The sequence below is a fragment of the Watersipora subatra genome, chromosome 3 (assembly GCF_963576615.1).
Source record: "Watersipora subatra chromosome 3, tzWatSuba1.1, whole genome shotgun sequence".
In the NCBI taxonomy this organism is placed as follows: Eukaryota; Metazoa; Bryozoa; class Gymnolaemata; order Cheilostomatida; family Watersiporidae; genus Watersipora; species Watersipora subatra.
Genome location: NC_088710.1, coordinates 6,278,261 through 6,294,447, shown reverse-complemented (window position 1 = coordinate 6,294,447; position 16,187 = coordinate 6,278,261). Strand labels below are relative to the sequence as shown.

Genomic DNA, 16,187 nt, shown 5'->3' with positions numbered 1-16,187 from the left:
AGCATCATGTAATGATCATGTTCTTCTATGCTCTAGGAATGATGAACCAAAATATGATGAATCAGAACATGATGGGCAACCAAGACATGATGGGAAATCAAGGAATGATGGGAAATCAAGGGATGATGAACAACCAAGGTATGATGGGAAATCAAGGGATGATGATGAACAATCAGAATATGATGGGAAATCAAGGGATGATGATGGGCAACCAGAACATGATGAACAACCAAGGGATGATGAACAATCAAGGTATGATGATGGGTAATCAAGGCATGATGGTAGGAAATCAGCAAGGAATGATGGGTAACAACATGCAGGCCAGCAATCGAATGATGCAAGGTATGTGTTTCAGCTTTCATCTATTTTTGTTGTATCCAGAGCAACATTTCAGTAAGATTGTTTGCTTCTTGTGGTTAATACCGTAAAACCTCTAACTGAACGTCATGGCGCTCTATTTTTCAACCTTTCCTCGATGGTAACGGTCAATTAGAGGCGGCGTTCAAATAGAGGCTGGCGGTCTATTTTTCAAATAGCTCGTCAGAATTTTTGCAAGCTATATTTTGCCCTATTACGGGTGAAGCAAATGTCGCCTATATTTTGCCCTCTTTCCAGTGGATCGATATTAAACATTTTGAATGCAATAAATATGCTAACTTACCTCTAACTTGTCCAAGATCTCTAAATAAATATGCAACAAGAAACCAAGAAATATCTCTACCAGTTGATATCTATTGCTTGCAATAGACTTGCGATGCTATTATAGCTTGTGTCCTTCTTTGCAATTTGTTGGCGTTTTCAATTTTTATTTCATTCTAAAGTTTAAGACATATTTTTATCTATATTTAACATCGTTGAATAAAAGCTCATTGCAATCACTGATATATTTGCTACAGTTTGCAGCCAAACTTGGCTTTTTATGTGGGCAATAGAAGTGGAGTTATGGGCATCGATCAATTGTAAGCCGTGTTAAGATAGCCCCAAAATGCTATTAAATAACATGCTATAAATCTGCATATTTATAAGTTATACAACAATAATCTATCAAATGATACAAATATATTTTCATGTACAAGTTACATAAACGAACCATACTTATATTACATGCAGAAACAAGAATTAACGTTTTTAAAACAAGAATATTTCCATCGTTTGCTCGGATACCTGCGTTCTGATTGTTGCATTCGATGGAACGAACATCTTCTAGTTGTCCAATACCTTCTACAATATCTTCTGGCTTCAATTCTTTTTCTGCACTGCTGAACCAGTCGATATTAGTGTCCAAACAATTTTTTGGCCGAGCAAAACTTTCACGTGCTCCATTTAGCACGGGTGCTGAACGTTTGCTCGCTAAACGTATAACATTTGGTCCAAAACTTGTGAACTGGTTTTTATATGCATGTCCTTCGAAGTATTAGGACCACGTTAAACAAGGTACTACTATTAGCCTGAGATAGTAGTTATTTCTATGGCATTGCTTTCCAAGTTCCATCATACATTTAAGTCGTTTTTTTTTATAGATGTAGGCTAATTCGAAGTAGAAAGACCGCGTTAAACAGGGAGCTACTACTAGCCTGAGACAGTGGTTGATCATTGTTACGGTGTTGCTTTCAAAGTTTTAACGAAAAAAACGAAAACTTTGGAATTGGACAACAAGAGAATTAACTGTTATTGATATAAACGATTCATTATTAATACGATTTTGTGTACACTTTTCTACTGATCAGTTGGTAATATGGACTCTGAAAGATCAAATAATGTCAAAGTTGCGGTCAAATGGAAGTGGCGTTCAATTGGAGATTGGCGGTGTATTTTTCAACCCTTCTCTCAGGGTGGTGGTCAATTGGAGGTGGCGTTCAAATAGAGGTGGCATTCAATTAGAGGTTTTACGGTATGCTAGATTGCAGTGAGTACAAATGTCTCCTTTAGTGTCTGGTATTTGTTTGGTTAGGGTCAGCTTTAACCAAAGTTTTTTCCAGACAAACCAATGGAAATACGGAAGGAAACATTGATTCTTCATGCATGCGTCAGCTCAGCTCTGTAGATATTCAATTAGTTATGGAGATGTCTTCTCCGCCGATGCTCGGTATATTATAAGATCTCGTTTTGTCATCTTAGAGTGATTTTTGTTGTTGTAAATCTATTGGGAAGGGGGGTGTGTGTGTTTGATAGGAGTTTTTTAACCGATAGGCGATTGAAATAGGATCTGAGATAGGAAATTGTGGCGATACGGAGATATGGAGGTAGGTATTTGTGTAAAAAAGGCTGTCATTTTTGTCTATCTCGTAAAGTTATTATGTGGTTGTAGGTAATCAAGGTGGGTATAATACAGGAAAACAGCAGTCAGGTCAATACATGGCAGCAAATGGACAGCAGCAGGTGGCTTCTGCCAATGGAAACACTGGCACTGTAAGCAAGGACACTTCATTTAATGCAGGTTTGTCTGATGTTATGTTGGTTTTACTTTGTCATGTAAATATTGCTAGATTTATCCTACGTTATCATGTCAGTTGATTTCAATATTATTAAGCCCGCAGTATAAGAATTTTTCGATATACACAGCGAAAAACGCCAGCAAATATTCCTCTCCATATAAGAATATTTTTCTAAAACAAGATGAAATTTTTTGAAGCGAACGGTTGTGTCAATCAGGACATGCGTATGCAATTCTCTTTCACATTGTTTGGTTCTTCAATGCTTGAAATAAATCTAATAGTGCTTTATGCTTTTTTAGTTTCAAATGCACGGATCCCTACAAAACTAGTACGAATAGTAGTATTAACGGGAAAAGATGATAATTTGTTTTATTATTGAACCAACAACTAATGGTAAAACATGAGCAAACATTTTCAAATTAATTTTTAAACAAGTCCACAAAGCCATTTACAGTTATCATAATGAAGCGAGTTATACAAAAAGAAACCGAAGGCTAGTAAAAAAGGAAAGGCTGGTTGTGATAATCATAAATATTGTAACATGACCTGATATGGAAATAAAACAAAATATAAATAGTTCATGATAATTTAAAGTTAATCTCATTTTAAGTTAGACGAGCTTATAAAAAAACATGGCTGCATCTCAATTTGAAGTTACATTTAACAACCCATATTCTCTATTTGATTTCATACATAGTATTATGTTGGATTATATGAGGTATTTGTTTAAATTCTGTATGTAATTTTTTAAAAGTTTGACCTCCATCACCTGACAATACGGGTATGTCGAGGTTCGATTGCCCTATAGACACAACGCAACTGCAAGAAGTGAATGACAAGCCAGGCGGAGCTGCAGCCAATAGAATGAAGCCGAGTACCAAAGAAGATATACTGCAAACTCGCCTTGTTTTTACTATTTTCTATTAAAATTTATACAGCCCATTATTTACTTTGGTCATTCTTGCTTTCTAAATGCTTCAGGTAATGCTAAAGGCGATGCTGGGCGATCGAGTGGAGGTCCCATCAAAACAACAACCATATACGTCGGTGGAGTCCAGGCTAGATCGTTCACGTCACCTTATTCTACCTCCGGTAAGTTATCGTAATCTTTCATATGGATCAACTATTTTTGTAAAATTCTGCATATTATAAGGTAGTATATATATATATCTGTATTCTGTTTGCAGACCGACGATAACAAGTATTTTGTGAATTCTTATGATGAGAGGTAAGTCTTGCGGGGGTGAGGCTTGTCTTCTTTCTCGCTTCTAATATATGCTTATCATCATCATGCAAGAGGTATCCTTCATGGCTTTGTTATCGTCTTCTGAAAAGAAGTCGCGTTTTTATGTTTTATTAAAATGAAAAGGCAAGCGCTGCATTTGAGTTTTAGATTGTTTCATTAGTATGTACATGTATGTACCTATAATTTATGTGTTCCCTATAATTTCTCCTAGCAGATGCTCAGTTGTACTTATTCTTCTTACTCTAATTTCTAGGTATGTGAGCTGAGTAGTGTACCTACTACATGCCTATCTACCTAGTGTAGCATACGTAACTATCTCTCCAGTACGTACCCCTACACATTGTACAGTGGACGGATTTCTTCTAGTAATAAATATGTACAGATGGCTAATATAAACTCTTTTTTAACTCTATTCCAGAGAAGTATTGTACGAACATTGTCTGTATTGATGTTGCTGTATTATGTATGTATATAATAATTTGTTAAGTGTCTGGTTCTTCAAATACATTACTGTATTATTCCCAGCGCAATTGTTTATTTACACGTTGCTAATGCTTTCCATGTTTTATTGGTTAAGAAGAATATTGCTTTAGTACCATGTGTCACAGTATCTAATCATATCATGTATGAGTCGTACAGAATTTGCCATCTCTATCAGTCAACTCTGGTAATTGGGCATAAGATGTTACAGCTACTATCTGTGTCCCGGCGGCCAGAACGTTATGTATTTGGTTTGTGTAGTCATTTGGAGGAGCTCACATTTTATAAATAAATGATGTACAGCGACTTGGAGTATTCTGGGTGAAGCGAAGAGACTACTACATTTATATATACCAGTACGAGTATTGGCTAATCTACCTGTTTCTAGCCATATATGGATACTCAAGTATACATGTATATGAAACACATGTACATAACCGTAATATAAAAGGGCAAATAGAAGTACTGTGTATGCTGTAAGGTAAACCCTATAATATTAATAATAATATTTGAACCATAGAAAGTATCCTTACCAGTTACCTGGGTTTGCTTGTTAAGTAACTTGTATTTGTGAATGCAATAAATGGCGTTTTGTTGATCGTTCCTATGATATATATACACACACATACAGTCATGGTCAAAAGTACAAACATCCCGGCCTTTTTTGCCCAGCTGTTTAACGAAACTTTACCTTTGAATAGACTTGACGCTCTGCATAATTTGTTAAAGCCATGCTTATTGGACACCAATAAACAGCCGAGAATTGAATGTTTCTATTGGCGCTAAGATTTCTAACAAACCATTTTTACAGAGAATTTTTCATATCTCTAACGGATCTCCAAATTTTACACGAACCTTTTTTTGTTGTTGCTGTTCACTTCTGACTCTCATACATAGTGACATCAAACAATCTAGTGAACAAATACTTTTTTGTTTAACCTAGGGAAGCATAAATTTTAGATAGTATGAGTTTAGCATGAAGAACATGACGTATCCATTAATTATGAACATTTTATAATTTGCGACGTTTTGGAAAGCGTAAATACAGTTTGCAGTTGACGTATTTTCACTTTAAATCTGTAAACATCTTGAAGAGTGTGGGAGTGCTGAGGTCGTGTGCTTTCGCAAGCAAGGGATAGGTTACAAAACTATTGCTAAACAGACAGGACATAACATCTCAACTATCGGGTACACCATGAAAGGGTATGAAAAAATGGCACTATCAGACCATTGCAAATTAGGGAGGCCAAGAGCTACTTAATTATAACGATGAACATATTCTGATCAGCAAATGTCAAGATCAGTTTCAAGTTAGTACTGCGCTTGCAAAAGAGCTCAACGAATTAACTGGAGTATCTGGTGCACCAAGAACAGCAAATATGATTTTGCAAAAGCATAGTTTGAAGGTAAGGACACCTAGCCGAAGACCCATACTCTCCAGTGTTCACAGAAAATGTCGTTTACTATGCGCCCGGAAGTGCGAAGATTGGGAGTCAAAAGCAGTAGATCAAAGCTGTAGTCAGCGAAGAATCCAACTTGGATCTGCAAAATGTTGCTCAAATGTGTCAGTGTGTTACGAGATTTGTTGCCTTCCGACCCCAGCGTGTCCCGTGGCTGTTGAGTACTCGCTGACTAATGATTTGGGGTGTTTTATAGCCTGTGGCGCAGGCAGAATTTACATTGGTGAAGGGAAGATGAATTACAGTGGTGAAAGACAAGCTGCTCAAGTGCATTAGTGATCTGTTTGTTGGTGATGACTGAATTTTTTAGCAAGACAATGCACTGTTCCACACACTCAAATGGTATAAGGAGTGTTTTAAAGCAAATGGAGTGGCAGTATTGAGCTGGCCTGCGCAGTTGCCAGGCTTTAATTCCATAGAAAAGTTATGGCAGTAGATTGAGGCTCAGATGACCTGAAGCAAATCAGCAACTAAACTTTGATAAAAGTTGTTATAAGGGCAAGGTACAGGTTGATCATTACATGGAGGCTAGGGACATTAGTCAACAGCATGCCTGAGATATGCAAGGCAGCAATAGCTAACTGAGGATGGCCAAAAAATATTAATAAAAAACCTTGCTACAGAGCCACCAACTCAATTCAACGAGTTTGTTCTTATATTTTAAACAAGTTGAGAATATTTAAACACATTTGCAACTGCCACGACTTAACTATGAATAACTTATAGTTTTCAGCAATCAGACTAACTTGTTTTCACATGCCTCCAGAGACCACTGATATAGCTTTTGCTTTAGATAAATGTTTTTAAAGGGTATAAAATCTTTTGAGGAATCATTTAATACTTATATTGTCTGGTCAGAGTGGCGGTAAAGTGTAAAAGTTAATTGGAGTCACAAAATGAGGGAATGGGTTGCTAATACTTTTGACCACGACTGTAGTTTGCTCTTCAAGCTGTTTGCAAAAACGGGTTATTCTAATTGAACCATTTGCTGATTTGATGTGCAGGTGTAATTATATTTCAACTGCTTGCTAGGGATGAAAGTGATTGATGAAACAAGTTCTCAATTTAGTGAATTTGCTGGGAAAGCCCAAGAACAATAGAAAAATAAACTGTTAGTACGTTGGTTAATAAGTGGTAGTTTTATGGCTATTAGTTGAATGGAGGTCATGTTACTGACTATGAAACTCAGTGTAAACCATGAAGGATGACAGGCAAAAAGTTTTGTGACATTGGTTCACACCAATACTGTTACATTGATCTTCGGTAAGACTGCTAGTAGGACTGGAAGGCTGCTTGCCGTTTACTTTTGACTCTACATAATATTCATGAAGCTTAATCACTGTGTTAAACAAACATTCAAGTATAAAATAGCTATAAAATTTTGCATTTTTCCAGTATATCCTGTATAGTATATGTAGCTTGTAACTTTGGAAATTCAAGCACCTTTACTGTTTTCCTTGCACTAACATGTTTGGAGTTGTTGCTCACTGTAAGTTTCAACTACGATTCTATCTATGTAAACATGGAACCAGTTGTTTGAATTGAAGGCTGCTACTTAGGCCATACTACACCGACTGACTATTTGCAGCGAGACATGGAGCAGGGATGACGTTGTTAACAAATATATCAAATATTAGTTTTCCATCCGCTGTAAATATCTCAATGGCATTAAAAACGACTGTTATTACACTGATCTGTAATGTTGTGTTTGGATACTTGGAGTTTAGTCCAAATTACTACTGGTTACCTAGGACACTTATGTATTCGCGTCCTCTAACTTTCGCATTTTCGCGGTGTCACCCTCTCGTGCGGAAAATTTCATGAGCGAAACTAAACTATCATAAGCGAAAACGCGAAGTTAAATAGCTTTGTTCATTGATAACCACAATAAAATCGTCATATTAGAAATGCAGGCAATTTTCGTCTGTGGTTGGACTCAATGGAAAATTTCTGGTAAACTCATTATAGCTAATACACTGACTGAGCAGCATGGCAAAGCAAATTAAGATGATATCAGTTTAGTCACCGAATTTGTAACTGATGAGTATGAAAGTCTGGTAGGTGAAGTCATAAAATTGAAGAATAATCTTACAAAACTATTACTTTCACCACTGTCAGAGACAGTGCTGCTACTTTAATTACCTGTATAATCACGAAAATCTAAATCTTAATTGGCTATAATGTCATCATAAACTAATTACCTGTTTTATGACTCTGTGCGGTAGTTGATGAACACACACAAAAATGTTCGCTTTTAGATTAGAAATTCTCAAACAAAAGTTTAAAATTGCTTCGTTGTTTTAGGCTGATTTTATAGATAAATCTTCGGACAACACTGTCAACTTCATAAAACTCTTAAAGACCGTGGGTTATGTGGTCATCGAATAATAAAATCAGGTTACCAGCAATTGCTAAGAAAGTCCAAAAATGTGTTTATGGCAGTCTCCCCTAGAAAACGCATAAATGCGTTTAGGGCAGCGAAAGCGTTATACAGTTTTGGTTGTGAAGTTGGTTGTTACCTATCTATTTTCTTCTTCTTGGGACTCAAGTGTGAAAGTCACGGCGGGAGGGACTTAGACGTCATTGATAGTCCAAGGAACAAATGGCAGCAAGTGATCAAATTGAATTATCGATCTCACCCACACATTTCAACCTGCGGTTTACAAATACAAACTAGTCCCAAATTGATTTTTTTTTCTTATTAGCGAACTGGACCTGAAAAATGTAATCTGTTTTTTCCACTGCATTTATTTTCAGATCACTATATTTTCGCACTCATCAGAGCCGCGAAATTAAGTTGCAGCGAAATTTTACTCTGTGTGCTACTCACGAAACTAAATACTAGCGAAATAAAAGTGTCCTAGGGTATGTTAGCCTTTGTTTACAAAACCTGAAAGCATGCAATTATCACCAGGGAAAAAGTATGTTGTTTCCTTTTCTGTACCCAGCGTGCAAGAACAAGAATGAAACAAATGGATTGGACCATATAGGCAAATGTAACCTACTCAAAATTTTTACGTATAGAGAAGACTATGTTTGCAAAACTGATACTGTCAAATCTATATCTTTAATTGTCTTAGCATGTACCACCACTCCCATTCTCAGCCAGTTTGTGATGGCTGTAAATGTCGATAAAAATTATTGCTCGCTTGTTAGTGCTTGGCAGGCATTGGTAATTGTCATACAGGTAGTCTTTTCCATCCCAATCACATGTCCTTGAATGTCCTGTTTCTAGCATGTCCTAGACTCTAGAGCATGACTATCTATATACGAAGTGTCCATAGAACTGGCTACGAGTTTGCTCACCTGTTTCCAGCTACTTGATTTATTCTGGCAGTTTGAAAACAGTGCCAGTTAGGTGAGTGCCTGGGTTCAGACCTAGCATCCCTTCCTATGGTTTTGTGAGCATTCTGGCACTTGAAAGGAATCATCCAGCAAGCTCGTGGTTAATCACTTGTATAGCTACTGATGTTTTACAATAATTGTGCCCGTTCTGATAAGCAGATAAGCCGGTTAGGGCTACAGATCCAGAATATAAGTTTTACCCTGAAAACTGCAAATTTCAACGCATTAATCCTTTTTGCGAGACATGCTTATGTCTACCTAAATTTAGTTTGTAAACCTTTCCCAATCCAAAAGCATCATAGATAATATACTTATGTACATAAACAATACTTCAACTGATTTGTGATAATTTCTTTTGGTAAATACGACCAACCAATCATGCCTTACCTGATATGAAACTTAGCAATTTCTCGAGATATTATGAGCCATTCAAATGCTAGGGAAATCTAGTAATTGTCTTGTCCATTAAGGGGTGGTCACACGAGAGCCGAAACAAACTAAACAACGCAAAACGACATCGTTGTCAGCTGTAAATTGTTCGGCCGAAGACATTTCTGGCCGAAACGAACCATTTCAGTCCTGCTCGAAATTTCGAACCCTTGCTCTTATTGGCTGGTTAAAATTCTAGCGAGCACGCGTCACATTTCTCCTTACGTGGGTGTGAGCACAGTTAAAAAAGAAATGGAACGATCTTTTTATTTCGTTAAATAAACAATATGAAGCAATTTACGACAAGGCTCACCCGGGCTTGTGATTGTGTTGCATAAATGTAAGATGTTGCACTTAAGTTTTGCATAAATGTAGGAGAATGGTTGTGGTTTGCTTTCGTGTAGAATAGAAGTAATGTGTCATACTCATCCTGATGAAGAATCGTTCACTGATTTATTTATGTAAAACCACAGTACAGTAGTACTTCAACTTACGAGTGCTCCAACGTACGAGAAACTTGAGATACGAGCCAGCTTTTAAGCAAGTTTTAACACTAACATACGAGCCATGTTTGAGATACGAGCACACGAGTCAGTTGCCAAGTATGCCGGAGGTGTTTTATGACTACAGCATCAATCTGTATTTTTCAACTGCTCAGGTTATACTTTTGTACCGTGTTTTTGTGCACGCTTTTCAGTGCAAAATTATGTGAATTAAAAGTACTGTGCGTAGGCTGAAAGTTTGCCAGTAAAATGAAAAATAATGCAAAGAAAAAGCACATGATAACAATTGATATTAAACGGAAAATTATTGAAAAATATGTGAAATGTGTATGCATGATTGAGCTAGCTCAGCAATATGACAGAAATACATCCACAATTATCAAACAGAAGGATTATATTCAGGGCATTTAGCTCGCAAAAGGATTAACCGTAGTTTCTAAACGGCGCAGCGATCTTCACAACCGCTGATGGGGAGACCGCTCACAGGCATTGGATAAAAGATAAACAATTGGCCTGTGACAGCGTAACTGAACCGACGCTATTTGAAAAGGCCGGTGCCATCTATCAAAACTATAAAAATAGACATTCGGACAAGTTGGCTAGTGGTCGTGCATTAAACCTTTGTGACGACACCTGTGTTCGTCCTAATCGCAACATGTTGAAAGGGCGACAAAGGCAAACGTCCTTAGATAGGTTCATCTTAAAACGGCCGGCTAGTCGTGAAAGCGAAACAAAGGAAAAATTAGCTAACTAGAGAGAAACTTGAACTATGAACACAGAAGAAATTTTAATTACGTTAAGTTAAAAATGAATGTTTGCTTTTAGATTTGCTTCCAAGTTTGTCTTTTAAGACTTTGATAAAATCCAAATTTATCAAAGTCAACTGTTGTAATGAAGGATAACATATCTTTCTCTCTGGCAAATGCTAGCATTAGCTGCTATTGTATGTATTTAATTTTACATTTTAGTTTATCACGTTTCCTTGCATTATTTTTTATTTGTTGCTTTTTGAAAGCAAGTGGTAAGTTAGGACAATTACCAACATGTTCTTTCTGTTACAATATCTTGTTTTGAGTGTTTTATTTGCATTTTTTAGAGTATGGAAACCAATCAATATATATTTAATTGTTCTATATATAAATAAATTGCACCAACATGCAAATAAATTAACATACGAGCTCAGTCTCGGAACGCATTAAGCTCGTAAGTCGAAGTATGACTGTACTACGATAAAGACTGTTTTTGTTTGTTATGTACTCAGCATAGAAAAATATTCATATGTTAACAAAAATATAATTTTGTTGATGTGAAGTGTTGGCAAAATCTTTGTATCAAGTGATTTATTTTGAGCAGCTGAACGAGCTTCTGATAAATCTGCTGCGTAATTATAATTAATAATTGTTCCTCAAAGTTTTTTGTTTACGTTAGAAGTATTTAGCTCAAATACATAAAAACTACCAATGAAACAGTGTCCTGTCTCCATGCGTATGGTATCTAGGAAGTGAAGTGACTTCGGATGCTGTGTGACATGTGGCTTGGCCGAACCGATGTTAAATGACCTCCGACCCAAACCTAAGTCAGTTCGGCCTTGGTGTGACCACGGCTTTACTGTGAAAGCACTTTTCAGCTTTCTGGAGTATCTTTCGTTTTTTCGTGACGTCATTCTATCGTTGTCTGCCATCTTTATGGACAACTTTTATCATTAAAAACACAAAGCTTCTGCAATTAATTATTGCAAACAATGCTTTAGTTTGCAAATTTTTTATTTCAGTATTAAAACAACACCGAAAAATACTATTAATCAAGAGCATGATGATCGTTTTCTACAAAGATGGCGGCTTTTTCGTGGACGAGCGCATGTCCAAACAGTGTGATGACGTCAAAAAAACGATGGATATGTGCGAAACAAAAAAAAGCTGAAGAAAAGCTGTTTTTAGTTTAGTGAATATATAAATCTACATGTACCATGACTGCCATTGTCAGGCAAATGGTGAGCCGAAGGTTGCACATTCTAAGTTACTTGCAACCTCAGAATATGAATGAGTTATTTGCTAAAAGCTGCGAAATTACTTTGTAACAGCCATTAAAACAGGCGCAGTTGTTCATAATGAAATCTTTCCATGCTAGTTCAAGTGTGGAAGGAATACAACATTAATGTTGATATCGTTATACATAGTCCAAATACCTCTACTGGTATGAGGTTAATCAGCTCTGAGATCTGTGTTGTAGGTTGCATGTCAGAATTAAGATTTATACAGAAAAATTATGAAATTTGGCTATCTCATTGTAAAGGCCGAAGTTTACAATATTTTTTTTAATAAATACACATAGCTTAAATACAAATGCACTACGTAAAACTGTAAAAAAAACTAAATTACCTGTTACAATCTAAAATAGTAAAGCCAAGCCGAATAGACTTATCACCTTACATTAAACACATTAGATGCCTGTTATACTTCATTTTCTGCAAGATGTCTTTTTCCAGCATTACCATCTCTTTCAGTTTTCACACTTGGCTTCTAACTTTTGAAAACTCTTCTTTGTTTTCTTACGATTTTTCTGCATAATATGCGTGTTATCGCTTACCTCTCTCACTGCACTCATTTACAAAGCGTGCTTATGCAATGACACATTGTTTCACCTTCTGGGTTTATGTTGACAGGTCAAGGTTGTCAACGTTGATCAGATATTTTCTAGCTTGTTATCTACCTAATGCAATCTTATGTTTCCCTGTCTGGCTGCCAATTTGTTCTCCATAATCAGACTGTTGTTGGTTCTATTCATGGATGGAGCTCTACAAGTGACTATAAGTGTTCTCTTCTCCTCACTTGTAATTGTAATGCTGTTCTGGCAAAATGGTCTGTAAGTAGTTCATATGCGTGTCTTCAATTGAGTAGGCAACCAGAGGAAACAACATATCCCTGAGAAGGAACTTTGTTGCGCTTAGATTTTAATGGAGAAACATCGACAAGATTGGCATTGTGCCTTGTCTAGACTCCTTCACTGAAATTTTTAAAAGCGGCTTCCAGCGAAGCGTCAAGGTACAGTTGATACCCAATTCTCCGGACTTCACTTCCCCAGACTTTAAATGGTTTGGACAATGATCCGGGTAGCAAAAATTGAACGATGTGGCTGTCTGAAGAATGACAACATTGACCGATGGGTGGCGCTCTCAACAGATGACACAGGCGACGCGTGCCCGTGACTTTCCCGTCAGAATGTTGCACTGTGATTTTCGTTTGTTATTATTACTGCTATTAATATAATGCCGTACCCTAGTGTAAATATAACTATATTTTACTCTCTCATGTATACTGTATATGCATATTGTACGATTATTGTGGCCTAGGAGTATGTGTGCGAGACGATATAAGCTGTTTAATATACAGTACTGTACTAAATTTTATAAGTTCAAACTTTTTCAATGTTTGAACAATTCCCAATCTGTATTAGCTCGAACAAACGAGGGTTGACTGCATAGTGAGAACAGAATAAGCGCCAAGACATCACCGCCCTTGACACAATTTTTTACTGTAAATTTTTCAGAAGCATAATTTGCTGAATTAGTTTGGCCACAATTGTTCTTGTAATGTTCTAATTGAGTGTGCTATTTTGTCAGTACAATCAACTTCCTAGGTACTATTCAGAGACCCTGTTACAAGTTTTGATGAACCCAATGAAAGTCATGTCTAAGACAAATTTTGTTTTTGTTTCATCTTGTGATTGATGAAGGCCGAACACCATATCCATTGTACTTTGGCACTCACGAAAATCAGACAGTCTCAATCAGTACATTAAATGATACCATTTCTTGATTTTGTTTAGTACAATACATAAAACACAGATCACGATCTTTTCAGCTATAACTGTGGGAAAGAAAAAATTACAAGTGATTAATTTTTTGATTTTGATTATTTCATGACTCTAAGATGTTAGCTGCTGGTAGAATGTATCATTACAAATCACTTATTAAAGCACACAAACTGTATCATTCACAAACATTTCAAAAACCTTCACATTATAACACCCGATTTCAATCATCCTCACTTCCTAGTCCTTTTTATTCTTCATCTGCTGGTCAACGAACATCTAACGTTGTGATGTCTGCACCCGAATAAATTGCTAGCCTCGTTGAAATTAATAAAACCTATTGGTGAGTTTAAGAAGGAGATAAGGTTCCACCTTAGCTCGGCTTGGTGAACACTAATGTCTACGCCTTACGCTGTCGACTTGGACCTGCGACCGGTTTAGCTCTGCTATTTCGCACTGCTCCCATCATCCCTGCTTTTGTTTGATTGTTGACATACAATTGTTTTGGAACTTTTCTTTTTTGTATGTATGCAATTGTATGTACTATGTATTTGATGAAATAAATCACAAACACAGGTTTTTCCGCATCTTATTGAGCATATGGTATAAACAGCAGTTGATGAGTAAACTGCTATCGTAGGCGTTTTTTGAACCCTAGTGATTGAAGCTGTGTAGATCTAAAATATGGAACATTTTCCTGCGCATTGCAACTTTTACTCTCAACACTTTGAAGCCTCATCTTGTGTGTATAACAAGGTCGCCTGATCCTAGACTGTATGAACAACCTTTCATTGACCGTAGAAGCTCTTACAATATCACAATTCCTTTTAACTTAATGACTTTTGAAACTACAAGCTGGTAGAACTCAATGGAAAAAACAGAAACCAAATAGTTTTTTTTGCATTTGTCAAATGAGTAATGTTTTCGATGTAACTGAAGGAACATAATGATTGTAGTATACGGAGTCTGATAAATTATGTATAATGATTTGAATAGAAAAACGATTAGTTTCATTGTAAAGCTCTTTTTGCTGAGGAGAATCTTTCTAGTTTTGTAGATTTTTAATATTTCATTACTAAGGATTTCGCTCTGTGTGTCATTAAAGACTAATACTCTGTCAGCAGCCATTTTCATTTCTCAGTCGTTAAGAAGTGCTCTTGGTATTTTGGCAATATCTTAAGAACTAATCATCCAATTGACTTGAAACTTAAGAAATAAACTGAGATAACAATACATAAACGATACGCACTAACCGATAAAATTTTTGTAATTCTATGTAAACTGTAAGTGAGGAAAAATGAAACTGCACCGCTGAGTATACTCGCGCGTAGGTTGAAACAGGCTGGAAAAAACGATTCACCAAAGCATTGCTGGCTTCAAAGTATTAACCTAATGATTCAGGTTCAACAGCTGCCCACATCCACATCACGATTATAAAGGTAAGAATAACAAAACCTGCTAGACAGGCTTTTCTGCAAATGCAATGCATCAGTGTTTCGGAAACAAATAGGCATTGCATCAATTTGTTTTTAATGCCACAATCAATAAAACAATGTTCAATCGAATCGATGACAGCTAAATGGAGACGAGTAAAATGTGACTGTATGTGCAAATATTGCCGTAACATGGGACAACAGGACTTTCTGGTATTTGACTAACCAGCATCTGGTTGGTAAGATGGTTGATATGGGCTGAACTGTTCTATCTTTCACAAGGTCATATTTAGCTATTCTCATTGTTCAGCATAACATCATAGATGTCTTGGGGCTTCAGTTTACAATGTCTAAGTCTTTGCTTAAATGTGTGAAGTCTTGTGTGTGTGTCTGTCATGTTTGTGCATTGACACACACTGTGAATGTATGCGTGTAAATTAGAGCGATTAATTTTAGCTGATTATTGTGTAGTTCCACATGTATTACGCAAGTGTGTTAAATCTTGTAGTTTAGGTACTAAAGAAATTTTTAAGAGTTATCTTTGTCAATATTACAAAAGGTAGAAAAATCCCAATATCGGTGTCTCCACACGTACGGTAGGTACATGTATATACATGTACGTACTAATAAAGGTTACATGATCATATTTAATTAAGCGTGCATAGCTATCAGTATACCTTTATTTTGATGCAATGTACAGGATTATATGTTAACACTGATATGTTTAAACGTTCAGTTCGTATTTAACCAATTTTCATATCTTTTGTGTTTGGTGTAGAACATGATGCATCAATATCTGTCTTTGCAGTGGATCTAGCTTATCTCTCTGTAGGCTGGAAGATCACTGCTGTAGCGGCATAACGTTCCTGTCTTACTAAACAATATCTTTTACGGCTTCGCCACTCTATATTGCTAGAATAAGTGCTGATATTGGATTAGTATGCTATGGTATAGAGGTACATGTAATTGATTTATCATCAAGTGCAGGTGTAATAGTATCCGATATGTGGTCTGTTCAGTAGTAAGGTGTACACTAACCTAAGAAA

General features: G+C 36.4%; 1 protein-coding gene across 1 annotated transcript in view; it reads left to right on the top strand.

Moving 5' to 3' along the window:
* Nucleotides 1-16,187, top strand: part of LOC137390285 (uncharacterized) — a 38,290-nt gene that overhangs the window by 8,485 nt on the left and 13,618 nt on the right. Inside the window, exons 8-11 of the mRNA XM_068076620.1 lie at nt 37-342; nt 2,309-2,437; nt 3,417-3,527; nt 15,110-15,147. Of these exons, the coding sequence (XP_067932721.1) occupies nt 37-342; nt 2,309-2,437; nt 3,417-3,527; nt 15,110-15,147 (584 nt within the window). The remainder of the gene's footprint in view (nt 1-36; nt 343-2,308; nt 2,438-3,416; nt 3,528-15,109; nt 15,148-16,187) is intronic.